At 44.6% G+C, this 27,106-nt stretch overlaps 2 protein-coding genes across 5 annotated transcripts in view; one reads left to right on the top strand and one right to left on the bottom strand.

Moving 5' to 3' along the window:
• The window catches only part of EIF2AK2 (eukaryotic translation initiation factor 2 alpha kinase 2), a 117,557-nt gene extending 92,512 nt beyond the window's left edge, over nt 1–25,045 (bottom strand). For all 4 annotated transcript variants that reach the window (XM_053937436.1, XM_053937440.1, XM_053937439.1 and 1 more), the window contains exon 1: nt 24,815–25,045. The gene's annotated coding sequence lies outside the window, so the exon portion shown is untranslated. The remainder of the gene's footprint in view (nt 1–24,814) is intronic.
• LOC128785172 (cytochrome P450 1B1) lies at nt 2,758–9,420 on the top strand. Its single transcript, XM_053937441.1, has 3 exons — nt 2,758–3,077; nt 3,831–4,847; nt 6,510–9,420. The coding sequence occupies exons 1-3, from the start codon at nt 3,058–3,060 to the stop codon at nt 7,120–7,122; spliced, it is 1,650 nt and encodes a 549-aa protein (XP_053793416.1). The 5' UTR covers nt 2,758–3,057; the 3' UTR covers nt 7,123–9,420.
• Nucleotides 25,046–27,106: the final 2,061 nt, after the last annotated feature.

Raw genomic sequence — 27,106 nt, 5'->3', positions numbered from 1 at the left:
AAGAATTGAGTCTTCAACATTTGATTTACTTAAGTAATTCTTAACACTTGTAAAAATCTCTTAGGGGTTAAGAAGTTTTTTTGGAAGAGGGAGGACTGCGGCAGACATAAAAATTCTCTCTCAAAGAAGACTCTCTAGGCTGTGCAATTCCTCTTCCTTTATCAAATTTTCACCTCCACAACAAGGATGCTCATCCACATACTTAAGCAACTTTATTAAGAGTCACAGATATGATATGCCCCATAAACCTTGCATCTGGCATTCCTATCGAATCAATCAAGATTTTTAAGAGATTAGGCCTGAATTCCTCTCCCTTAATCCCAAACCAACTCACTTGTAGCCCTCCAACTCCTTTTCTTTTCCATATATTATATTAAGTAGGATTTTCTAGACTTCAGAAATAATTCATTTTATGTGGCATGTATTTTCAGTGATTCAGTCTTCAGTGCCTAACAAAACTAACCAACTCAGGAACCTGGGACTGGTTTTAGTAGGACCTGCATCTCAATCATCTCCCTAGAACTGGGAAAAAAGAACATACATTCTCTAAAAGCAATTTTGAACTCCTGTGCCTCTACAAACAAAAGAGGTGAAAAGAATAAATATAGAGGTAGGCAGTAGGGCAATTTGTAGAATATAACAGAGACCAAGGGACTAATCAAGGTCACACAGAATCCTAAAAAATTGGGTGAATGTTCAGTGTATACAGTCAGAAGAATACTCAGGCTGTAATAAATGCAATAGGGAGCCAAAGCTGTAAATAGTACAGGGGGACCAGGTGGTACTATCACCACAGAAGAAAATATCTAAAATAGGTTTTCTTTCTTTCCTAACGGTGACAGAACTCCTGAAGACCAAAGAGAAGTGAAATAAGAAATAATTAATGTTTCCTTAGAGTATAAAAACCCCCAAAGTACCAGGATTTATAACTCCTAGGCTCCTGCCTTAAATTTTGAGTTTGCAAGTCATGATAGTGGAAATATATTCTTTTCTCTGTACTTCCTGCAAGCAGCCAGGAGCAATCCAATTGCAATACAACTAATTTAGTTGCTGAACCAAAGAAAGGGTTTAGGGACTAACTAATGAGATCTGGAATGCCTGGAGTTTAGGCAACTTTTTACCACAGTCACCAAGAAAAGGGCAAATTTACCTGCTGGCAAGAAGAAATGCCCAGCATTATAATATAAAGCTCAGGTAACTGATCAAAGCTAGTCCTTACCACCCAGACCCAGTGCCTGGAACAATTCTTCTGTTCAGTGGCAAAAGATCAGTGTCACCCAGATCTTTTTCTGGAACTTTGCCAGAAGACATCCATGTCTCTTCTTTGACATGAAACAGATGAAGGAGGGAGCAATGACAACTTTTCCATTGCTGAGTGGTTATAGCATGTGAAATTTGGGTTCAATCTTCTGATAGTGATGGAGATATCAGAACCCCCTAACCTTAGTCCCATAGGGATGGACCCTTCAAGTTCACCCTTGAAGTGGGGCTGGGAAAGGGAAGCTCACTTTTCCTGGCACTGTTCAGAAAAAGTGGTTTTGACACCTCTGTTACTTGGCAATGACAGGAAGACGCTCCAAAACAACAGATGATCCGAGGCTGATGCGAGTCTGAGCAAGAAGGAGCATCACCATCTGGAAGAGCCTGGGACAGTGACAACAGGCAGGATTACACTTTTTACCAAAGACAGAAGCAGTAGCAGCCTGGCCAGGACCGGGCTCATATCCTGAGCTGGGCTGACTCCCAGCATCTAATTTTATCTAATCCCTAAATGCTACCAAAACATCGTATTTTCTTCTTATGACGCGACTGTAAAGAATCTGAAATAAATGTCGTATTTTTATATTTTTCTTGTTACTGCAAAAATGACAAGAACAAAGCAAAGTCGTTCTGTTTTCTTGGGGAACGATTTCCTCCGTATCTGGGGGTTTTGCCATCCCGGTTCCCCCGGGGCGCCGGAAAGCCCGGGGGGGCTTGGAGCGCCGTACCCACACGCCTCTCGCCAGCTCTCCCAGTGCGGGCGGAGGCGCCAGATTTAAGAGTAAAAAGGCGCCGTAAGAGAGAGAGAAGCGAGCGCAGGGCGGAGGCGAGACCGGAGGGCACCGGAGCCGGACGGGGTGCGAGCTGCCCGGGGCTTCCCAGCCTCATTCTCCCCGGAGCTGGTGTCAGGTATTGCGAGGAGGGGTAGGGGCCCGGGAAGGAGATGGCTGGAGGCTTTCCAGCCCCGGCTCACGCAATGCTAACTCCGCACGCAACGGGGAGGCGACAGGCGGAGGAGGGGAAGCTCTTCGGCTTCCTCAGCCCCTAAGATGCAGGCGAGACTTCGCCTCCCGACAGCGAGAGCTGCGAGCCCGCCCGCCACCCCTCTCCCCTCCCGGCACCTCCTCCGCAAAAACTTTTGTCCCCGGCCATAAAAGCGTCTGCGGCTCAGCCGCTCCGCTTGGCGAGGACCCAAGGGCAGCTGGCAAATAACTGCGACCCCTCAAGCCAGAGGACGGGCCAGGCAACGGCGATTTGCCAGCGGGGCCGTCCGCGTCCCGCCCGCACCGCGCCGCGCACCGCGGATGCCGGCAGGTTTAAAGCCGGGAGTGGCAATGCCAGGCGCCCAGAGGTGGCGGCTCCGGATCCGGCTGAGTCTGAGAGCAGCGGGCCGTCCTCGCCGCGCCCTCTGAGCCGCTCGCCTTTGCTCCCTGCGGCGGGCTGGGCTGGCCCCGTCCAGTCCCCACAGGCCAGCAGGCGGGTGGGAGGGAGAGAGAGAGGGAGGGGGCGCAACAGCCCGCTCGCTCCCGGTCCGCGGAGCTGCTCGGGGCAGGTGGCTGCCTTGGGGCGAGAGGGTTAAAGAGCTGGGAAGGTGATAACTGCGCTGGGATCGGGCGCAACTGGCATTTGCCTGCACATGACCTGCCAAGCTCCGGGTGACAGGTACCGGGGCTCTTAATGAGTTTCCCAAAGGCTTGGATCTGAACGCCGCCGTCGCCGCTCTCCTCGGAGCCGCGGCTTGTCCATTAGAGCTGCCGCCGGCTGCACAGCTCCTCTCCATCCTCCTCAAGGTCTCGGATGGAAGCAGTGTGCAACAGGTCAGTTCTGCTACAGGAGCCCGCCGCTTATTTCACCCCTTCATCCTCTCGCTGCTTCTGAAAGGCTGGAGCGGGTGGTCCCGCGGCACGGGGATGGGAAGCGGGACCACTCAGCACTGCCACGCAGAGTCCTCAGGCATCCTCCGCCGCCCATCCCCGGGGCGGCAGACCGCCAGCCTGCGATGCCGCGATGGGCCCGAAGGTGCGGGGAGGAGGGAAGGGCTCGGGACGCGTGCGTTTCTCCGGAGCAGCGGGAAATTCCGACAGTGGGGCGGGCAACCCGTTTCTCGCAGGGGCTTTTTCGCCGGGGGGAGCGATGTGCAGCGCCAGAATTAACCTGTCTCCGGCGCACGGCAGTTGCCTGCATCTGCGGAGGCTCGACAGCCGAGAGCATCCTCCTGCTTTCCTCTGTGCCTCTCTCAGCCGTGACCTGTTGGATCTCTCGTTGAGAACTTTCCCTACCGGCGGAGAGAGAGCAGCGGCCTCTCCGCCAAACACGACTTCGATCTCTTATTAGGAGTTTGCCACTTGATTATCGATTATCCCTTGTTTTTCGAACAGGATTCGGGGGGCTTTAGGCACACGAGGAGCGCATAGGAAAGACTTGCCCGGACTCCGAGAGCTGGGACGGCTGCCGGGGCTCACCTCCGCCATACCAGCGGGCTCCGTCCGGGCTTCCCCTTACCCGCGGGACCTGAAGGTCCCCCCACGCCGCGGGGACGCTGCCCGCTGACCTTTCTCTTTCCCTTGCAGCATGGCCCTCGAAAGGCTCGGGGAAGCGCTGCGCGGCATGCCCCCGTTGCAAAGCTCCCTCCTGCTCATCCTCTGCCTGCTCGCCGCGATCCACCTGGGCAAGCTCCTCCTGCAGCATCAGCAGCGCCGGCGGCAGGGCCAGCGCCGGGCACCGCCGGGCCCTTTCCCCTGGCCCCTGATCGGCAACGCGGCGCAGCTGGGCAGCGCCCCCCACCTCTCCTTCGCCCGGCTGGCCAGCACCTACGGCGCCGTGTTCCAGCTGCGCCTGGGGCGCTGGCCCGTGGTGGTGCTGAACGGGGAGCGCGCCATCCGCCAGGCCCTCGTCCGCCAGGGGGCCGCCTTCGCGGGCCGCCCGCCCTTCCCGTCCTTCCAGCTGGTGTCGGGCGGGCTCAGCCTGGCCTTCGGCGGATACTCGGAGCTCTGGAAGCTGCACCGGCGGGCGGCGCACGCCACGGTGCGCGCCTTCTCCACGGGCAGTCCCGCCACCCGCCGCCTGCTCGAGCGGCACCTGGTGGGCGAGGCGCGGGCGCTGGTGGCGCTGCTGGTGCGCGGCAGCGCCGGCGGCGCCTTCCTCGACCCCTCGCGCGTCCTGGTGGTGGCCGTGGCCAACGTCATGAGCGCCCTGTGCTTCGGCCGCCGCTACAGCCACGGCGACGGCGAGTTCCTGCGCATCGTGGGGCGCAACGAGCAGTTCGGACGGGCGGTGGGCGCCGGCAGCCTGGTGGATGCGCTGCCCTGGCTCCAGCGCTTCCCCAGCCCCGTCCGCGCCGCCTACCGCGCCTTTCGCGACCTCAACCGCGACTTCTACGGCTTCGTCCGCGGCAAGTTCCTGCAGCACCAGCGCAGCCTGCGCCCCGGGGCCGCCCCCCGCGATATGATGGACGCCTTCATCCGCCTGCAGCGGGAGCAGCCGTGGCTGCAGCTCGAGCACGTGCCCGCCACCGTCACCGACATCTTCGGCGCCAGCCAGGACACCCTCTCCACCGCCCTACAGTGGCTCCTCATCTTCCTCATCAGGTATGTGCCGGCGGAGGCGGCAGCACACCGGAGCGCCCCATCGGCCCGGGGTAGGGGGGGGACATGCGAGCCCGCCCGGGGTGCGAGCGCCCGCCAGCCCCGGGGGAGCCCCGTTTAAACTGCGCCGCATGGGCAAAGGCGCTGCTGGGAGGGCTCCCGCGGCGGGAGCAGCCGGCCCGAGACAGCGCATGGAGCTCCGGGTCCGGGCATAGCCGGGGACACGGCCCCGGCAGGGACCCGCCGTCGGGTCGCGGGTCTGCGAGACCGGGCAGCGCCAGCCCGCGCAGCGCCGGGTGCCTCAGCGGCCTCCCATTAACTAACACAGAAGCTCTGGGAAACCCGCCAGAAAGAGATAAGGAAGTATAAAAGAATATAAATCCCACCCTACTCAGGCGGTCGGGTTATGGTGCATAAGGAGAGGCTGGCAGAAAGGCAGCCGAGTAAAACCCGAAAGTAACAGATTTTAGCAGGTCAAGATCAAGGAGATCATAGGAACAGGATAACAACTGCTTAAGCACGATAAAGAGTTCGTGCACCGCTTTACAAACCCGCTATTATGCTGAGCTGCCGTAGTGTGTGCCTTCCTTGCCATTGCGTGACTGGGCAAGGCAGACCCCTTGGGCAGCCGGCGGGAGCGCTGCCCTGGCACCGGCCTGTCTGCCGGGGAAATGCAGAGAGGGGAGGTGGTTTAGGAGAAGGTGCCATTACACCGACTCTCTTGCCTATCCTGGCTTTTTCTTTCATCGCCTGCTTAATTTGTAGGCATATGCAAACATTATCTACTCAGTTGCTTCTTGAAAAACAGGCAAATATTTAACACTCCAGCTAAGGGTGTGATGTCCCAGTGTTCACATAACTCTTGGGTTTCTCCCAATTTCTCATGTTTGCCTAGCATTTGACATGTGAGTCTGCTGCAGGAGGAAAAAGCAAAGATGCAGAAGCCAAACTTGAATACTTAAAGCAAATGAAGGCTCCTGGGCAGAATATGTGCTTTTAGACAAGCAAAAGATGTATTAACATTTTGATCTTGTTTAATTACTGTGTAGCCTTCCAAACTGTCCAGACTTCAAGACAGCCATCTTTAAATACATTATAGAGAAAACATAATTTGATATTAATTAGAAAATATCTTCTCAAACTAAAAGTTGGAACCTCATAAAGCCATTCTAACAATTTAATAATTGGGATTTTTTTCTAGTTTAGAAACCTGCAGGCTTTCAAAGGTATGAAATGTGTCTAGTGATAAACTCCATGCTAACTTTTAAAAGTCACATACAGAGTTGGCAAATCAAATTCTTGTTCCCACGGAAAATGCAATACTTAGAAGAGACAAGTAATTCTAATTTTAGAATTAATTTTCAAAGTTGGACCAGAATATTCAGTTTCAGCACACTTTAGGTTATTGTTATTTTTTTATGTTGAGAATCAGTTACATGGGATATTAAAGTAAAAACTGAGCAAAACTAAAATTACACCAGTGCATGGGAAGTTTGTTTTTTTCTCTAAGTTTTCAACTGAGGTCTACACATTTGAACTCTGCTCAAACTGCATCATTTAGGATGGCGGTGAGAGTCTGTGAAAAATGTTTGCAGCAAGGATTATTTGTGATAAAAATCTTTTGAAAGTGTTATGTACGCACACACATCTTGCTTTAAATGACAGGTATCCAAAAGTGCAGGCTAAAATGCAAGAAGAAGTGGATAGGATTGTTGGAAGAGACCGTCTGCCGTGTGTTGAAGATCAGCCTCACCTGCCCTACATCATGGCTTTCCTGTATGAATCCATGCGTTTCAGCAGCTTTGTGCCTGTGACTATCCCACACGCCACCACAACCAACACCTTCATCATGGGCTACCTCATTCCCAAGGACACTGTCATCTTTGTCAATCAGTGGTCAGTGAATCATGACCCAGCAAAATGGTCCAACCCAGAGGATTTTGATCCAACAAGATTCCTGGATGAAAATGGGTTCATCAATAAAGATCTTACTAGCAGCGTGATGATTTTCTCATTGGGAAAGCGTCGGTGTATTGGAGAGGAGTTATCCAAGGTGCAGCTCTTTCTCTTTACCTCCATACTGGTGCATCAGTGCAATTTTACTGCTAATCCAAACGAGGACCCTAAAATGGACTTTACTTATGGGCTGACCATTAAACCTAAGCCATTCACCTTGAATGTTACGCTCCGAGATACGATGGATTTGCTCGATCAGGCTGTCCAAAGACTGCAAGCAGAGAAAGCAGCCAGTGAAAGTCAGCTGTCAGCAAATGCCTAAGCAATAAACCTTGCATCTACAGATAATCCCCCTCTCTCTTTTTAGATTTATATAACTCATAGCTTGTTCTGGTGATATTTTTGGTACATAGCCAATATTACATGTTATAAAAGCAGGAAGAAAAGTTGCACAAGGTATAATTCAAGTCATCTTTTTAATTCTAGAAGGAGAGCCAGGGGAACAATATATTAAATGATAAAACATATGCAATTTGAAAGTAAGCCTTTTCTTTTCTAGCTTGTTCACAGAAGTTGTCAGTGTAAAGTGCTTTTTATCTACTGACTGGTTGGAGCATCTCCAGGAACTGTCTCTATAATCCTTTCCATGTCTCCATGTGCTATGCCTTAACTCTAAGTTTGCCTTAAGAGATTTCACTTCTGAATGTGGAATCACTGATTAAAAAACAAACAAAAGCAGTTGCTCAGAACACTGCAGCCTGCTTCTGAATTTACTCTGCTGGAAACTGCCATAGGCTCATGGCAGCTCTGGTGTTCTGGCTGCTGGGATGTACATTAATGCCTCAATAATAAGTGTTCACATGATTTTTGGTAAAATGGCAATGTAAAGTCTTGCCTTCAGCATTCCAAAATGTTTACATAAATGCCTAAAACAATAAAAGTCTTGCTTGTAAGCATGTTTGAAACTAAAATTCATGTCTTATATGAAAATTAGTAGAATGTCCTAATGTAGTAACTTTCCACAAAGTTTTGAAAGATCAGAATTTCTGTCACTAGATGGCAAGGGTTATACAAATCATATGCTAACCTGTTCATTAGCATGGTTACAAACAAACTAAGTATTTGAATGAGATTTATAAAGGTATAGCTGAACTTTTTGTTTCTTTAAGAAGGAGTTAATACAGCTGTCCCTAAGCACATAGGTAAGTCTAGTAAAATCCACATTGGCCAAGGTAGGCAGAAGTGAGACTGGGGGAGGTTTATATTAAAACATTAATGCCACAAGCCTCAAGTAAAGCACACAGCAAATAATACCTCTACTCACTAGTCATTCTGTTAGGGTGAGTTAAATAGTATATCTTAAAATCAACTATGTACTTTTAGTACAATTTGTTTGGAACAAAGTCCCAGAAGGAAAATGAACATTACATGTCCTAATTAAAGTACCCATTGACTGAACAAAAAGTTCTTTTACAATATTTGTGAGGCAAACTTCATAATTTTTTTTAGAACACCTCTTATTTTAAAGCACACGTGAAACTTTATGACATGGAACCTCCAGCTAATGTTTGTTTCACAAAGCTGCATATTTCTCTAGAAAGCAAACAGCCCTATGTAAATGCCTGATTTGAAAAGTGTTGGGCACTTCTTTGGAGCTGCAGATTGCCTTCAATTACATATGAAATCCATCAGACATGAGAGTACCTCACATGACTTGCTGTGCTCAGCCAGGGTTACAGTTATCAGTACCAGGTAAGGTATTAGTAGAGCTAGAAAAACAAGGTTATAGTGCTACACAGTGAAGTAGCTCTGCTGAGACCTAAGCAAGTAAGGATTTGCACTGTGACTTCTGATAGATGGGCAGTCTCAGTCACACTGGCAGCAGGGACAGAGCTCCTACTGGCACTGGGAAGAGCTGGCTTAACAACACAATCCCGATCTTAAGTACAAGTTCGCTACTGATTTAAAAAACTTGAATCAAGCCTACAAGAACTGCTCTATAACCCCACACAGTACTAATGAAACTGCTTAAAGTCTCTGGCTTCATGTGGTATCTATCATCTGGTCTAGAGCTAAAAAAAGCTTTCTGCTACATATACATGGAGTAACCTCAGGTGTTTTTGTGAATTACGTACAAGTTTGTGATATCCCAGAACTTAGCCTATATCTGTGAAAAGCTTTATAAGATACTCAGCATTTTCATATGGAGATCTACATTAGATCAAATGCTAGCAAGACAATTTTTCTTGTACTTTTGTAAGTGCTGTTATTAAAAGAAATAAAGTATGTAACCTACAGCTGAATAGCTATTCTAATGCAAGGATCATCAATTAATATTTTAATAAAAAATGTCTGTTGCAATTTTTCACCCTTCCAAAAGGTGTAACTATGCATTGGCTACTAGTGCAAAATCCATTCACGCTGCTCATGTCAGTCAAGGGGTTACACACTATATAGCTGTTGGTCACATAAAGCCATAAACATGTACTCTGTGAAGTTAATCAAATTTAGTAGCACCTATTTAGAATGTATGCAGTCATTTAGCAAGCTAAATTCTATGGTAGTTTTGAGATGTATCATTGTGTTACCAAAATATTAAATAAAATTATTCTTACACTACCTTGCTTAGTTTATATACAGCTTTCTAACATCAAGATAAAGAAAATTATTATTTCTGATTTGGAAAGTATTATTATTTTAGATATTTGTTTATATACTTTTCACCTTTTTCCCATTCCTGGATTTTAAGGTTTTTCCTCCATGCTGCCCTTACAGTTCTCAGGTCTGTCTGCCTTTCATATCTTGCCATCTGTGTTCAACTTCCTAATGCTCCTTGCTAAGAACATTCCCTGCTGCTTGCCTCAGCACTGATCTGAATTCTCCCATGTCTTTTGCTTATTTCTAATGCCTATTAATCTCTCCTCAGCCTGCACAATCTCCTCTGCTATGTCCTTCCCTCTGGCATTTCATTTTACTTCCACCTTCCCTGTATTCAAGCCCAAAGACTGGTTTTCCTTTCTTTTTCCCTCCTATATATATTGCTGGCATCTATGTACTCCTGACACTGGAGCACTGACCAATTCGTGCTCTTTTGGCCTGGGTGTATAGTCAGGAGTGCCAGGAATGGAAATCTCAGGGCCAAACAGGCCTTGACATGCCCTTGCAGAGCAAACCTCTCACAAAATGAAGGCAATCCCATGGTGAAGGGTGGCTGTTACTGCAAATATAAAGGATTTCTTCATGATGAAGTATCTCCCCCAACCCTTGGTATTCTTTTCCTCAGTCTGCTACACAAGCCTGCTTACTTTAGAGCTGTCTTAGAAATGACCATGTTTTCCCTAACCCCAAGGGAGTGGAAAAAGATCTGGGTAGGACAGGAGGCTGGGCAGACTGATGAGCAGTAGTTTCCTTCTGATTTGAGATATTTTCAGCTGGAATTCTCCCTATGGGGGCAGGATCTAAGTTCAGGCTGAGTTGGTGAAATCAGGAGCACAAGTTAAAGACAACTTAGCAAGTCCTCCTAGGAATAGCCAAGGGCCTGTGGAGTAGGTGTAGTGTCCAGAGATAGCCTGTGCAGTGTGTACATGGCAGGGGCTGGCCAGTGGGACAGCGCTGATTGAGAGCAGGTGTCCCTGGGCAAAAGGCAAGAGTACCGCCCTCACCAACCTGTGACTGGGTCACCACAGCAATACTAGACAAATACAGGTTGCTCTTTCTTAATGAAGAAAAGCAGGAGGAATCTAGGCAACTGTATTCAAGGCAGGAGTTCTCCTTTAAAAGTCTTCTTGCTCAGGTTATAGTGATTTCAATGGGTTGGGAAAGCCAAATGTCATCTAATGCTTGCTTTCTTTGCATATGTGTGCACTCACACACTCAGTATATCTCCCAGAATTCTACTAACATCCTTTATTCAGGTTGAGATAAGGTATTAAAAAACCAAATCAAACACCATAACAAGCAAAGAAGCGCACAAGACCCCAAAACAGGAAGCCTGGACTTAAGCATACATTTCTTGAAGAGCCAGTAGCTGTCAGATCACCCCACTACATAACAAGAAAGGGGAGCAAGTAGGACTATTAGTAGCTAGCAGAGTTGATATGGGATATGTTTATACCAGTCAAGTGTACCACTGCAGTCCCTATGAAACCAATGGAAACTTGCTGGCTTCAGCAGGAGTTGGTTCAGAGCTGCTGAAATCCACACCAGTAATACAACAATAAGGCAAAAGACTCATCAGAGCCTGAACAACAAGCACTACTGTAAAGGTGAGGGGGGGAGGTCCAGGATCTATGCAACAGCTGTTGGTACCAGCACAGTCATGGCACAATGCAACTAAATGCAATGCCAGTTAGTTTTGCATCAGACCCAGTAGGCTTTGTGAGTTTCAGGGACTGATGCGTAGGTCTGTCTGTAGGAAATTGTTTCAGAACATCCAACCAGAGCAGTCAGAGACTAGGCAATTGGGAACTCACATTTCACCTGAGAAAAGTTGAGGAATTAGCCTTGGAAAGTAAACAGTTAACATCTGCCTTTGCCACATCTTTAATTTGGTTAAACATTACTCAGATTTTTCATTTGCCCAAACTAATTCAGCTTGGGATACCACTGAAAATAGATCTGGCTTTCTTCATGAACAAAGAGAAGGGCTGGATTCTGAATGGTGCTGTTATTTTGGTATACACTACAACACAGACACAAATATTAAAGTTTCAACAATTTCTTTGCTGTTTACCACCCTGCATTTCTGCAGCTGAATTTTTTCCATGTTTTAGTCACTTGTACTCAGACCAGGCCAATTCACTTAACTGTCAGGTGAAACAAACTCAGTGTTAAGCACAGACAGTCTGGAACATTTAAGACAGCTGTAACTGATGCTTTGACAGCCCTCCTTTTGGGCTTTTGGGCTTTCAGACCGCTTCATGAACCAAAAAAATTTGTTGCTTGGTTAGTGTTGCCCTATTCTTCAATACTTAGAGCAGATCTTGCTCCAGCCTGAAAGCACAGAGTTGAGGCCACCCAAATCAGGAACAATGTCTCAAGTCCCTGTGCTCTGGGTCTTTGCTCAATGTCTGGGGACAGCAATCCATCAGTATAGTTAACTCAGGAGATACAGGATGCTCAGGCATTTCATGGGCAGAGGCAGGGAAGGGAGTGGATTCAGAGGGGACTCATTAACGGTGCATAAATCAACTGCTGAGCTATGTAGGAGTCATTTGCTGGAGTGGCTGAGAGCTGGCAGAGGAAAATAGATGTCTGGACTGCAGCAAGATTTCAGCTGGGAAGGAAGTGTGCACAGGGTCTCTGATTTCCAGGAAAAGAGAGGTGGTGATTTTACATTGCTTGTAAATACACATACAGACACAATACACCAGGGTTAGGATGGTAAGATCCATACAGTATTAAAGATATTCACATCAGCAGCAGGGAACATCAAAATGAGAGCATCAGGACCAAATTTTACCAGCCTGAAGACAGAATGAGTGACTGTTTTTCTGAAAGCTTTGGGGGAAAAGGATGTCCAAAAAGTAAGTCCTGACTGCCTGTTAAGTCAAATAATAGATCTGGGAGGCAGCAAACACGGAAATGAGAGCTGAGGAACTAAACACAAGGGATTGGCTGCAGGATTTGAGAACAAAACAGGTCTACAACAAAAGGTCATAGATAGTCTATCATTCTCTTCGCCTCAGCATCCCCAGTACCTGAGAACAAGAGGAGGAAGAGACAGCTCAGCTGCAACAGTCTGAACACCTTTTGGGGAATCTTCCACTTGACATTCAGACAGAGCAGTAGAAGAAGCTGGCACTAGACCAGAGAGAAACACTTCTGATCTAGAGGGTCTGTTCAGAGCAGTTCAGTGCCATTTATTTGAGCAAACTGAGCAGGAAGAGTTTGGTATCAGTTGGTTATTCTCACACTATAATTTTGCCTTCAGCTGTATCTAGGCTTGCTCAATACCCCCTAAGGAAAGAATGGCATATATATTGTGGCACGCTCCAGAACTAGGCTTAATCTCTGGTATTATTGGTATATTTTCAGTGGTGGCTCAAACTAGGCTTTATTTCCACAATCTCCCTGGAGATGCTCTCTGTTATGCTCTCTGGTAAGAGCATAACTGTTATCATGCAGAATCAGGCTTCTAAACCTCTCATGATAACAAATGGGATTTCACATAATCACATTTTCTCACCTAAAAATAACAAAACACCCTCCACTTATTTAGACTGTTCTGCTCATCATAATAGAAGTGGACATGTGGAGTGGGACACCTTGCTCCCAGTACAAAAGCAAGATTGACTGAGCAAGACAAAGTCTGACTTCACAAAGCAAGTCTGCAGATTGCAATTGTCTGCAGAAGAAAGTGCAACAATACCCCATGCTTCTTTTATGCTTTGTATTCTGTGAAGTATTTTCAAGCTGCAGTTCAAAAATTTAATCCAACTGTATATCATCTTTTTAATTACACTTTTTCACTCTACAGAGGAAAAGCATAAATTGTGAGGTTATTAATCTTCTGTGGTTCAGGAAATTTAGATAATTCAAGTTTTAAAAGGTGCTACCAGAAAGTAAACTAAAACTTCACAATAATTACCCTAATGAAAAAATGAGACTCCTAAATGAACCTCTGTCTCATTGTAACAAAGCTCATTTTCCTTCCCTTCATTTACGTGTACTGCTGCTGGAACACAGCGTTGTGCTTCAACTTGTTCCAAGACATAACTCTGTTCATCTCTCTGTTTCTGGCAGAAGAGAGCTGAACCTATGCTCCAGAACAATATGCCCTTCAGGGAAGCTTTCTGAGCAACCCTTCCAGGTGGCACAGAAACAAAAGAGAGGTGTTTTCCACCAGTTTTCTCTGGGTAAGAATTCTTTCTCTCATGTGCCTAACATCCTGCCCAGCCAGCATCTTTCCAGTACATGAGGAGCATCAGTGCTACAGCGAGCTGAGGGCAGATCAGCCAGTGGGGCTTTGGTCAGAAACTACACAAATAGTCTTAAAAAAAAAAAAAAAATCAAACAAGGAAGAATTGCCATAAAGAAGGGAAAGAAAAAAAAATCTGGAATAAATAAATATTTAAATTGACAAGGTTCTCCACAGAATTACAAGGCAGATCCTCCAGTGACATCATACCTGAACTGAAACTTTGAACAAAAGAACCCCTACTCCTGATGGCATTAAGACTGAGATATTTAGCACCTGTGTGTGCAGACTTACAGCACACTGACAATCTTGTTCTCTGCATTTGAAGGTTAAGGTAATTTCCTTGAAGTCATCAGCAGAGACAGAACACAAAACATTGTATTCAATGTATTCACTATACAATGTATTCACTATATAATGCTGTTCAAATATCTTCACACCTTACTTAAAGCCAGCAAGATTCCTTTCCTATCTTCACAGGGGATCTCTCACCCTAATACAATACTTTTCTGCTTGAGTAAATAGCTCTAGCCTGTTCCCGGAGTTAAGTGTACACAGTAGTTTTTATTGAGTATAAAGCCATAAAACTGGTCAGCAGAACAGAAAGGAAAGTTCCTGGAATAAATAGATGCTCCATCAATTGTCTGCATGACTGAAACAGTGAAAGCAGAAGAGATGCACGAGCTTGGATACTAAGCTTAACTTTTACTCTCAAGAGGACAGATTGCTTTTCCTAGGATTTATGAAGAGCCAGTTAATGAAGTGACTGGACTTCTTTAGCTCTTTTTATAGCCCCAGACTGTGTTGCCATTAGCATATAACATTTTCCCTAGCAAAGATCCAGTTAGCACAGCTTCCTGCATCCTTACATTCATATACAGCCAAGGTCTTTATGTAATTATGAACAAGTTCCTCCCTGAGGATTTGTCATCCCTCTCCTTTCTTCAGAAACTTCCCTGAAATACACCATGTCTAGGTGGCAAAAGTCAATTATCTGACTTAACTCAAGCCAAAGTTACTAATTTTCATTTTTATGACAAAGGCACTCTCTGCCTTCTAGGGAAATCCAGCTAAACTTGATCATATGCTAATAGAAGCAGTTGTTCTTCAGGGTCAATAGCAAAGAAGATTCTCTGTGTTCAGAGGAATAAGTATAGGGAAAATTGGGACAGTTGAGAAGTGAGAAGGAGAAATAACAGGCCAAAGAGAATAGAAAGAAATAATTTATCCCATGGAGGAGAATGAAAGTGAGGAGAGAGAACATGAGCAGCTGCTAATGGTAATTAGCCCCATCCCCACTACAACAACTCCCCAGGGTACCCTAGGGACCACAGGCTGTGATTGTGACACACAGCACACATCCCTGCAAAGGGCAATTCATGCCATCTGCCCCTCAGCCAGCCTCCTCATACCAAACACATTCAGGTTATTGATGTGCCATGTCCTGCCTTTACTGCTTCTACACCAAATGCTAGAGAAATGTATTTTCTTCTGCCCTGCTTAGAAACAGAAATGTTAAGCCACAGAACATCATTGGTGGTGCAGTTAGATTAGGAAAAAAACAATACTCTTATGCTGGTGGGACACATTTCCTTAGGGATTGAGGAAATAAGCCACACTGGTTTAGCTAGGCCATGTTGCACAGTCTAACCCAACCACCTGATGTCACAGAGTCAGACTGGTGGAGATGAGAAGGAACCTCTGGAAGTCATCTGACCTGGCAGCCTGATGAAGCAGGGCCTTCTGGAGCTGGTCTAGTCGTTCTACCTTCATGTTAATAACAACTGCCCACAGTGCTATAAGCATTTTCCTTCAGATTTTTTACAGTAAACACATAGCAAATTTATTTACCACTGGTTCACTTTCCTTTCTTCTTAAAGTTAAGCCCATATGGGCATAACCCTGGGAAACACTTTGCAGTCCCTAGGAAGTGTTCTTCCACAGCATCCTTCCCTACTCCTACTGGATGAGAAAATCTTTCCCTTCACTTTCTTTAGGAGGGATCCCCACAAGCAGAAAGAGAGAAAGGCCATGTAAGACAGCATGAGTGCCCATCTCCTGCTGTTTTGAACTGGATTTTATGTGATTTTATGTGCATTTGCTCCCTGCTTTATTTCCACAATCATTATAGACAGGATCTCTCTGTCCAGAACGAACTGTCAGAGACTTTGCTCCTGCTGAACTAAGCCAGTAGAGTCATTCACGTCTTCCCCAGATGTTTCTGTTTTCTGAACTAACAGGAACCACATGTACTGCTGGCTCTCCCTGAAGGTCTGGGCCAGCACAGAGGAGGGGGGAATTCCCCACTTGACTTCAGGAACCAGGTGCCTACAGGAGCAAGGTTGGTCCAGGATGCTTCCCAAGTAAGGGCTCTAACAAAGAACCACTCCCAAACCACTGGGAAGAGGGCACACAGGTGTGACCAACTGTTGAAAATGCCTCTCATCTTCAAAAGATTTAAATCCTTTTACACTTCTAAATAGCACTTCAGTGTCTTTGATACTTGTAGGATCGATTAAGCACTACCTGCAGCAAACTTACCTTTGGCAGTAGGTGAAGCAGCCATGCAATTTAAGACATGGATAATAAACAGTAGTGCCTTGTTTGCTCACTGAGTTTTAGTGTAGAAGTCTGTATTTATTGTAATGGTCATCACGTAATCAAAGAATCTAAGCTTTCCCCTTAGCTTTTTAAAAATCAAATACCTTGTAAAATACTCTTATCTATTCTCATGTTTCCAAATATCAATACAACTATGGTCAATGCACAGCATGTCTTCAGTCAAACTTTGTGGTCAGACTTTACGACAGGAAAACCCACAGAGCCACACATTTGCAAACACCTAAGTCCCTAATCTGGCCATTACCTTTTACTGACTTTTTTTTTTTTTTTTTTTTTTTTTTTTTAAATTTACTGCATGCTGAAAGTTAAATTTTAAATATAGGACACAAATTACAATTTATGCCAATGCAAATCTGAATTTGCAGGGAATCCAGGCCACTGAATACACTTCAAAAATAACTAGAAATTAGAACTCTACCTTTTCCTTTCTAGTGTTTGGTTTGTGGGTCAGAATTTTTTCCTTTGCTCTCTCATTCTTGCATAGATATTGGTCAAAATCCCTTGCAGAATGTATGATTTCCCAGGCTCCAAAAACATTATATTTAGTTATCAAAAACAGGTATCAAAACTCTACTTCAAATTTTTAGAGTCTTTTATCCAATACACAAAAACATGTGTTTACAGATGCTCACCAAACCCAGCATGCTTAGACTGTGCCACAGAAGTGATCTCCAAATTTATAAGGAGGTACATCATGTTTTCAGCTTAAATGCATGTGGTTTATTGCCTTTTAGTTCTGACTGCTAAATAGCAGCACAATTTGAAAAGACAGGCTTCAGAGACATATGACTCTTGAGTAAACTAATTTCAGTAGCAGCACAGGCTTACACAGTAAGGCTGGAAAGTAGCCCAGTGTTTTTCTAGGATATTTCTTTTCCTTTGTCTAGCTTTGGCCAGACTACATATATTTTTACTATTGCTTTTTTCAAGGTACTGGCCCTCAACCTGTGCTCAGTGAAAGGCTTGGACTCCTGCAGAGGTCCTATGAATTCCTCCACTGAAACTTTAACTCCTAGGTCTGAGTCCCTTCATCACAAAGACACTCAGACATGAGTAAAGAACAAATTAGAGAGAATCACCACATCCCTATGCTGGTTTAAAAGGAAAAAAAAAAAAAAAAATCAGACCACCCTAATTGTAATTCTGCACTTGCAGTTTTCAACTTTTGACACAGGACCCCAGGATCCTTTTATACACACTATCAGAGAACTTCTCTGCCAATAGCCTGCAAGGCACGACAAAGCCACATTTTTTGTCCAGGAATACACTAAAACATGGGGTTAAAGTTCATAATTAACTACAGCTCCATTCAAAGTCCAGTGATCTTAACGAATATCAGTAAATTTCAAAGACTGTCAGGTTACTTTCTTCTCCCAGATGAGCAAAACAGATTCCAGGAGACAAAAAGAGCTTGATTTCTGCCTCCATGCCCTCAAGAATTATTATTACTTTTAATGAAACACATTGAGGGTCTACACTGCTGTCTGCAACTTGGTTTATTTTTAGCTGGTAATGTAGTTAATAAAAACCAGGTACAAACCTCATCCTGCTTTAGAAGCACATCTTGGAAATTGGACAGCTCTGCTAAAGTCATTATAAAACAAGATTTTAAGATACATCTAAAAAGCCATAAACCAAACTGTTCTTAATATGTCATAAAAACTATTTATCTCTGTGCATGCATTGAAACATCTGATGTTGCACTTCTCCATTTATAGGGAAAGCTACCCTGTCAGAGAGACCACACACTATGTCACATTTAGTACCTGTGAGGAAAATTTCACCATGATTTTAATTATTTCCAAGCTTGGTAAATCCCTTTCTGCCTCCTTGCTGGAAGGGTTTACATAAATTAAAATGGAGTATCCTGTAAACTGTTTAAATGCCTAGAAAACTTCAATTTGCATGCTAGTTAGCAAATTCTTCTCCTTCTAATTGTCCAGCTACAGCCTTGGCCACGACAACATAAAATGCAGTTTCACAGGTAGCACAGTACCTAGAATGCCATCCAGATGTCCCTGTATTGCTCTCAATACCTGTGATGAATTGTTTGTGCTATCTACAGAGTTATCCTGCACTGACAGAAAAACTAAGAGGGAGTAGATGGGCCACTTGGCTGCAGGGACACCAGACCCAGCTCCTTCAGCATTTGTATCTAAAGGGTAAACTTCTAGAAAAGCTGGAACCATGAACCTGCTAACCTACCTCTATGGCTGTGAATCTGTTCAGAAATCTGCATATGCAAAACCAAACACATTCCTTCATCTTAGGATACCATCTTCAGGAGGCAGGACTATCTGGGATCTTGCCCACCCAAACCCCAGGGAAGAGCTCAAACAAGGAAAAACAGATACAGAGACTACACAAGAGGAAGCAACACCTTTGCTGCAAATGATATGGGCACGTGGGCCAGGAAGAGAGGCCTCACACTCCATTTTTGGATCCAAGTCTGGTGCACCTGGACATATAGTGGTGTATCATACCCCTGATAATCAAGGACCAAGGTTTAGCTGAAATATCTCCCTCATGTTGGGCTACTCACAGCATTAGAGCCTAGAGGCTCTTTTTTTTCAGAGCAGAAATACACAGCCAGGTGCAAAGCAACAACCCTGTAGTCATGTTGGGGCTTGCAGCTTTAAGAAGTCCAGCATTAGAGGTTTCCACACACAGTTACCCTGGCAGAGGGAAAAATTGAGTTATGACCTGAAGAAATTCTGCTGTTAAAAGCCAAGCTGGGGTTGGCATTCACTGATCTGCCCCTCATATCATGGTCTGCAAGGCACAGGGGACAGCAAAAGGCAATTAAAGGAATATATAAGAAAGAAAGCCTCTTGGTCCCCTTCCAAAGAGACCTCAGCATTTCCTAGCAAAGGGCAATCTTCACCTGCAGCCAGACATCTCCCTGTTCTTCAGTCTCGCCAGCAAGATGAAACCTGACAGCTTAATCCATGGTAAATTAAAAAAGTATGTGTTTTAGTTATTAATAAGAATATTCCAGGGAGTAGCAGAGTTTGTCCATATAAGCTGGCTAGGACAAAAACCTTAAACATTCTTGCATGTCCTAGTTCACAGCTGGGATGCCCACCTCTTCTGACAGAACTTGTTCTGGTAGCACAAGCTTTATTCCTATTTCTCAATGAAAAAACAATTGGAATAATGAGATCACCATACTCTTTTATACATTTTTCCCTTTGCAGAAATCAAAGGGCAGATTTATGTTTTATTTCATACTGCACTCCTATTTGGAAAATAGGAAAGTCCTATTAAGCAGCCTCATGCTGCAGTAGAACTGAACACTATTCTCCCAGTGTGAACAGATCACATAGAGATTTTGATATCACAGGAATGGGTCATCTGAAGTTTCCTTGGTTCTGGATGTTGCAAGAAAGCTGAAGCTTTCTGGGAACAGAGGAAGGGTGTTTGTTACCAAGGAAATTCAGCTGGTCCTTACAGTAACAGAAGATGGATTACATGAGCAGAACAAAACTTCTGGTTATGCCTAACCACAATAAATACCAGATGCTTCCAATACATTTCTGCTTCACCTCAGGGTGGAATTCCCCAGTTTTCAGGACAATATGCCCTAGAAGTCCTTTAGACACCTAACTCCCAAGTAAAAGGAGGACAATAGCCTGCCCAAAGAAATCTTTCTGTGAAAGCATTCATGTGAGAAGATACAAGTACCCCAGTTGAGTTTCATATTGTTGCAGGAGGAAAACAAAATATTTACATAGCCTTTACAATAATTAATCATTGAATAAGGAGTTATTTCCATAGAAAAACATTATATTGCCAAACATCTTTCACACAGATGAACATTAGAATTGTTTCTCCCTTGCATTTCAGGAATTAGTAAATAGTGCTGGGGCCAATTCCCAAACACAAGCTGATTTTAGCAGACCACCTTGTTTGGGACCAACCCAGAGTTACCAACAGATAAATATAATCCCTTAAATTATACACCACTGGTAATGTCTGACAAAATGCAAGTGTAAAACAAACTCGGAGTAGCACTTATACACCAAAGGCAAGGGCAGTCCTGGGATTTAGGGGCAGAAAAGTCTCTTCATTCCCAAATGGCAGATACATCAGTTTCTCCAATAAGGGGGTCATTGCCAGGTTTAGAGCATGGACTAAGAACACATGACAGGATGCAGACACACATGCTGTGCCAGGCATTTGAACACAGAAGGCTGCAGACCCTGAGGGGAACAACACCATGAGCTACATTGTGAGATGCCTTAATTCCTTCTGTTCCTTGCATGGCCTGGAATCCCAAGCAGATTCATGAATTTCAGTCCACAATCTAGAAACAGAAGAGCTAATTGTAACACCAGCACATCAATGCAGCCAAGCCCCTCAACAAACCTCTACTGGGGCTTCCTGTAACCGCAAAACTTATGTGTGCATTTCAAGCCATAGCCCTCACAGCAAGCCCAGCCCTTCCCTAGGGAAAGGGATGGGTGTTAAGGAGGAGATCTTAGGGAAGTTCTTTGCTAATCACACTTTCAGCTCCAGGAAAGTGTTCATGTCCCCCAGCAATCTTTTCAACAAAATTGCATCTGAATGCCAAAAATTAAGGAAATGAAAAATGACTAAAGAGCAAATTAAAATCCCATAGCATTTAATTGTGGAATCAACAAAACGTTGTGTTCCTGGAACAAGCACTGTGCCCCAGGCATCTCAGCAGCTGCAGCCCGGCACTGAGAGAGGCTGAGTCTCCTCAGCGTCCCACTGTCCCAGCCGAATGACAGCTGGGAGCACACCAGACTCAATGCAAAAATCCTGGTACATACCAGGGGTTCTCCTTCCTTTCCTTTTTAATGTTTGCAGCACTGTCTTGAATGTGACTAACTAGAACAACTGAAACAATGGATGTGGCTTCTGCAAAGCAGCACATAGTCAGAGAGGGGGTCACAGGGCTGGTGACTCAGTGGCTGCCCAGCATCACTGTTTCCCCCACACATGTCCTTGCAGGCTGATCTGCTTATTAGGATACAACTACAGGCTGCCATGTGGTCTCTGTTTAATGGAAGCAGAGTCATGGTGCATTTATATATTCCTTTAAAAATTTAATTGATGGACACGCCTCCTTGCAAATCAATTTCAAGGAAATGTTAAAGCTACTTTCATGAGGGGAAAAAAAAGGTCAATTAATAAGGAAAATATAATTCAAAGTTAACACATTCATTCTGATATTAATATGATTTTTCTTAGGTTCTTACTGTATTATCACCATTGATAACATTGTGCTGAAAACTGTTTTCTTTCCTACACCAGAAAATCTGTTGGCTCCTCCCATCCGTTAAGTTTACAACAGTTTAGAAAGTGCAGCTTTTGTGATGTGAAAAATCTAACAGCAAATTCCATCTGTGCTGAAAGACTATGAGTCTCTCTAAGGCTGCCCCAATGCCTGCAATATCAAGAATTACTCAACCTGTCTGAATATGAGATATAGCCTTCTGAAGTCTGTCAATAACAACTGGAAAATCTATTATGTCATTGGAAAAAAAAAGAAAATGTGGACTTGAGCAATGGGATTGCTTTGTACCCAAGTTTCCATATCACCTGTACTTTATTTTAATTACATTGAGCAACTAACTGCAATTTCCCACATCTCTGGTGAAAAAAAATATATTTTTGTAGCTTTTATTCTGAAAAAAGAGATGCTCCACTCAGTTGCAGAAGCTGATCCAAGAGATGAGAAGGGACCCTATCTGATAAAACAGGTAAGTAATTGCAAGTATGACCAACTCAGTAAACACAGCATTACCCCCCCCCCCGCCCCAGTTATACATACTGCATGCACTGAGCATTAAATATATTGGAGGCTGTACGTAATAATGAAGATACCAGTGCAGAAATACAATGCTGAACTAAGATTCCAAATTCCTCTGTTTCTGACTGCCAAGTGTCAGAAAAGTCAGATTAAAAATCAAAGCCAGCTCCAGAGAGGAGGAGCCACAGATAATCAACATAATAAAAATAATTTGTCAAAACCCATGGAAACTGAAGTCCTGGAGATGTACAGGACTCTGCTGCAGACTAAAGTTTTATGGACACTTTCCCTTCTGGCCACAGGGCCCAACTGTCTCAGGTCAAACCTACTGACAGGCCCATGGTTCCTGCTGAAAGTTCTGCCCATACACTTGGCAGAAAAAGCACTTCATGGCCTCTGCAAAGCTGCCTCTAAAGCTCACTGGTGTAAGGTTACATTTTGACTTCTCCTTACTTGGAATATGACTGAAAACACCACTCGTTTTGGCAAGAAAACTGGAAGAGATTCAGGGTAATAGGGGTGAGCAGACCAGTTATTAGCATCTCAGCAGGAGCCTCTCAGGGATGCACTTCAGTTTCCACATACTTAAGAGCTAAGACAGCTTCAGTCTTGCCTGAATTTTTTCTCCCCTCCCCATTCCCACAGGATTTATTTCACTCTTTGGTGAACAAGTACTGAGTTCAGGAAGCCAAGGAAAGTCAAACATACCATAGATGGGTACTAAGCAATCCTCCTTGAGAGTTTCTCTGCAAACCATAATCCCTACTTAAAAAAAAAGCACCCTCAAAAGACAAAACCCCACCCCAACACATAAAGCTCTCCCCTCCTCCTCAGTCTCCCTTTCAGCCACAGACTGCCTGGAAGCAGATATGATGCTTTGGGAATCATCAGCCAGGTGATAGAGAAAGGATTGATGGACTATGTGTTGATTCCTACTGACTCAGTAACCCCTTCATGGAGTTCACAAGCTCACAGTTGGAGAAGGCAAGGCAAAGGAAGCTAATATATTAATTTACAGCATCTTTTACCTTCTTCTTTGCCATCTGCCTGCTCCAAATGGAACACATACGAGACTTCCATTAGGAGCTGACAGCTCTATATAAAGGTTATCAGGATTATTATCTAGCATTTCCTTTCCTGCACAGAGGGTATCCTGTGTTCAACAGATATTTTTCCCCTCTTTCCTCTCAGAGGGAGGTCCAAATGTGTGCTGTGGCAATTCCCTCTCATGTTTTAACTCTGCATTTATAAGTTATGATATAAAAGGATGTGCAGGCAGAGTCTTTCTCAAGTTTTCACTTCACACATGGATAGAAACGTCAAAAAGTTCACAAAGTAATCAAGTTTCTTAATGAAACTACAAGTTATATCTACTTTACCTCTTCTATTAAACTTATGGATACATCTATCTACACAAATATTTTTGTATGTATATACACCCAAACACAAGAGCTGTGGTCTCCATACAATTTCTGTTCATGCAATTACAATTCTGCATTCAAAACCAGACAGAATCCACAACAACCCGGCCAGAGTAAATGCAGTGCAACACAGAAATCAGAAGGTTGCAATGCACATGAACCGAGTCAGCCTGTTTGCCCTCAGTCGGTACCACTGTGGACACACTACACATTTGCTTCTGTTCTGCTGCTCATGGTTTGACATAAGAAAAACCCCTTCATTTAAGTTCCTTCTCTGGCCTGAATTTAAGGAATAACCTCCCAATCATTTAGGAAAGACACGGCACCCCTTTGCCTTCATGTAAGGCTGCCAGCTACTGAAGCAGCTCTCAGCTGGTGCAATCAGTGTGAGGGCTGCGGACGGAGCCCTGCTCGCTGGCAGCAGCCACCACCTGCCTCTCACCCACCACGGGCTGCCTGCAGGACCATCAGAGGGATTTTAACTGAGCCCTGTAAGCAGTTATGGAAGACATGGAATGAACTACTGGCAGTTAAAACACATCCTGTCCCACAGGGCCGAGCTACAGCAGTGTTTTCACACTGGTGTCCTAGCTCTATTTGAGCGCACGTTTAACAGTAACAAGCTCTTACCACAGGAAAACAGCAGCTCATAGGCAATGCATTTGAACTCTTTTCTGCCTTGTATTTCTTCATATAAATTTTCATGTTAACTGTGAACATGAACAAACACATATTTTGAAGCAAGGAAAGTAGAAAATGACCGTTTTCTCTTCATCACTTGCCACATGCAGCAGTGCCTCACAGCACAAGGTAGTGACAGAGCCCTGGAGCATCCCCTCAGGTCTCATGGCAGGCCTGAGGGAAGTCAAAGCCCCACACAGAAGAAAGCTTTATGTAGGTAGTCACAAGCTCAAGACTAAACTTGCCTTCCCACAAGAGTTACCAAATCCTGTTGACCTTTGGTTAGCTCTCCAAGGGACACCTTCCAGATCTGTTCTTTTAACTTAATGCCAGCCTGTGCCACAATCAGACACACAGGCTTGTGAAACACCCACCACAAGTATCCCACACACACTCCTCCTGACACAGCCACGGCAGGGTGAAGCTGGATACCCCACAGGGCACGTACTCACCCCTCCTTTGCCTCCAGCCCAGCAGTCCCCCCAGGCCCAGCCGCCATCCCGCAGCCTCCTGCAGCAACACAGCTCCCGAAGGCCGCTCAGCCACTGATCACACGCACCAAATGTGCCGATTCCCCACTGCCAGGGCCCACCTGAACCTCATCAGGGCCCGCTGTCCTCGTTGCTCAGCCAGGTGTGCTGCCTCTCCTGCCTGCCTGGCTGCTGCTCGCCAGCTGGGGCACTTGCTCACACACTCCAGTGCCAGAGGTACAGCTGCGTGTCTGCAGACGGAGCTGCACGGCCTTTGCACATGCTCCAAAATGCCTGGAACCAGCAGAAATGAAACCAAGGCTTATCTTCCCTGACAGCATTTTGGGGGCTGATCGAAGAGAAAAAGAGGCCTAAAAAGTGAAGGTTACTTTACCACTTATTGCTCTGTGTGTTCTCCATGTGTTTTTCTTACATGTTTTATTTCAAACCATCGTCATGGGTGAAAAAAAGCCTTGTCAGCCCCATTTTTTCAGCTGGGGAAACAAGTAGTGGGAGGGAGGAAAAATTCTGTGGTGTGCAATAGGCTAGAGTAATCACAGAGATTACTCTAGAGAAAATAAACTAATGATCTTCAGAGAAATCTTGTATGGTGGACAACTAATTAAAAGTATTGCTCAAATGACCATACAGGTCCAGATCCAGTAGTTTGGGATTTTTTTCTCCCCTTGATCTATTGTTGTGAATTTTTCCCATGACAGCTGAAAATACCTGCCTTCTCATTTCCTGAACCAACCTGTTCAGACATGTAGGACTGGCTGTAAAAGGGCATGAAAGCAGTGCACCGCTGAACAAGCTGGATTGAGCACTAGGATGTACAGAATAAAACGTCATACAAGGTCATGCAGGTACTTTTAAAAATCTCATCCTGGCACAAAGCCTAGGACTCACTGATATCCAGGGGCTGTATTGCCATGCTCTCAATGGCACCAAAATGTCACAGGACAAATCACGTGAAACTACTCTTCAGTAAGAAAAACACTTCTAAAACAAAGAAGATGCCAAATGACTGTGGGATCACACACTCAATTATGGTCTTTTGTGCCAGTGTGCACTGGTAATTCTTGCTTAGGGATTCATGGTGAAGGCAGCAGGAACACTGCTGTGCTTGAAGCTGCCAATACCCATACCCTGGTGGTATCAAAATCAACACACATTCTAGCAGTGCTTTTATATGAACCCCTTGCTGCACTTAAATGTGTTGCATTAGATATATTCTGCTGTTCCAATTTGAAAAACATGTATTTTATTACCATTTTAAGACTTTATATATGATTTTATAGGGCACTATGTAAGCTGGCCTAACATTCTGCAAAAGAGTAATCCTTAACCCAGAACCACAGTCAGGAGCTTTACAAATGAATTTTCATTTCTTCATAAATTATTCTCTTCCAAGATTAGGAACACACAAGTAAATCACTGAGTTCACTCTGCTGATTTGCCACATTTTTCTGAACAGCAAACAAAAACATTTCTCTCTGGAAACTGAAATTTCAACAGCCATATTGGTTACCTTTATCCATGAATCAGAAACCTGAACTTAGTTTGGAAAAAACACATCCATACTCATGCCTATATCCTTAATACATGTTTAGGTTACAATATTCCCTGTAAATATTGTGTGGCTCTATTTTTAGCTTATACACGTAGGCAATTCAAACCAGCTCATAATTAATCTTAATAAACAAAACATATGAAGAGTGGACAGACTGTGTTTGCGTGTGTGCAACTTGGGTATGTAGCTAAGGAGCTTAACCCCACAGCCACATCATGGGTCAGCAGCACTACCAAGCACAGAGCTCAGATTGTTCGTATTCAAGTTCACACTAGATCCCACAGCTACTTCTAGAGTAACTGGTTGTTTATTTAAATGAGTAAAATATTTCCTAAAAAAAATTATTAATGTTTCACATTCTTAGTTCCAATGCTTCATTTCCCAGCATCACACATGCATGGGTTACACAAACATAGACAGGGCCAGAAAAGCTTACTTCTTTTTCTATTGTCAAGACAGTTTGATTTGTTTCTTCTCCAAGGAACTTGGAAGCCTGTAAGAAGGAAAAGTGCTGTAAAATAAGAAAATAACCTTATGTGCAGAAGGAAAAAGAGCAAATAATAATGTTGGCCCTTCAGAGTCACTCCTTCTTGAGTTTGCACTGGATGAATGCTGCAATACAATTTTGTCACATTACCACAAGACTTTCTGATTTGGAGTAGGTGTAATGCACTACTGTGCCCACTGAAAAAACACCACAAGACTAACCTCCAGAATGTCCAGGAAAAGTCCAGAAAACCCACCAATCTTACTGCAATTCATAATACCTCCCTACGGTTCTAGGTACTTCAAGTAGAATGTGATCAGGTAGTAATGGCTGAAGATAACTAGATCCAAATAA

This window comes from Vidua chalybeata, chromosome 3, assembly GCF_026979565.1.
Source record: "Vidua chalybeata isolate OUT-0048 chromosome 3, bVidCha1 merged haplotype, whole genome shotgun sequence".
In the NCBI taxonomy this organism is placed as follows: Eukaryota; Metazoa; Chordata; class Aves; order Passeriformes; family Viduidae; genus Vidua; species Vidua chalybeata.
Note: the sequence above shows the minus strand (reverse complement) of the source record. Positions and strands in the feature narration are given on the sequence as shown.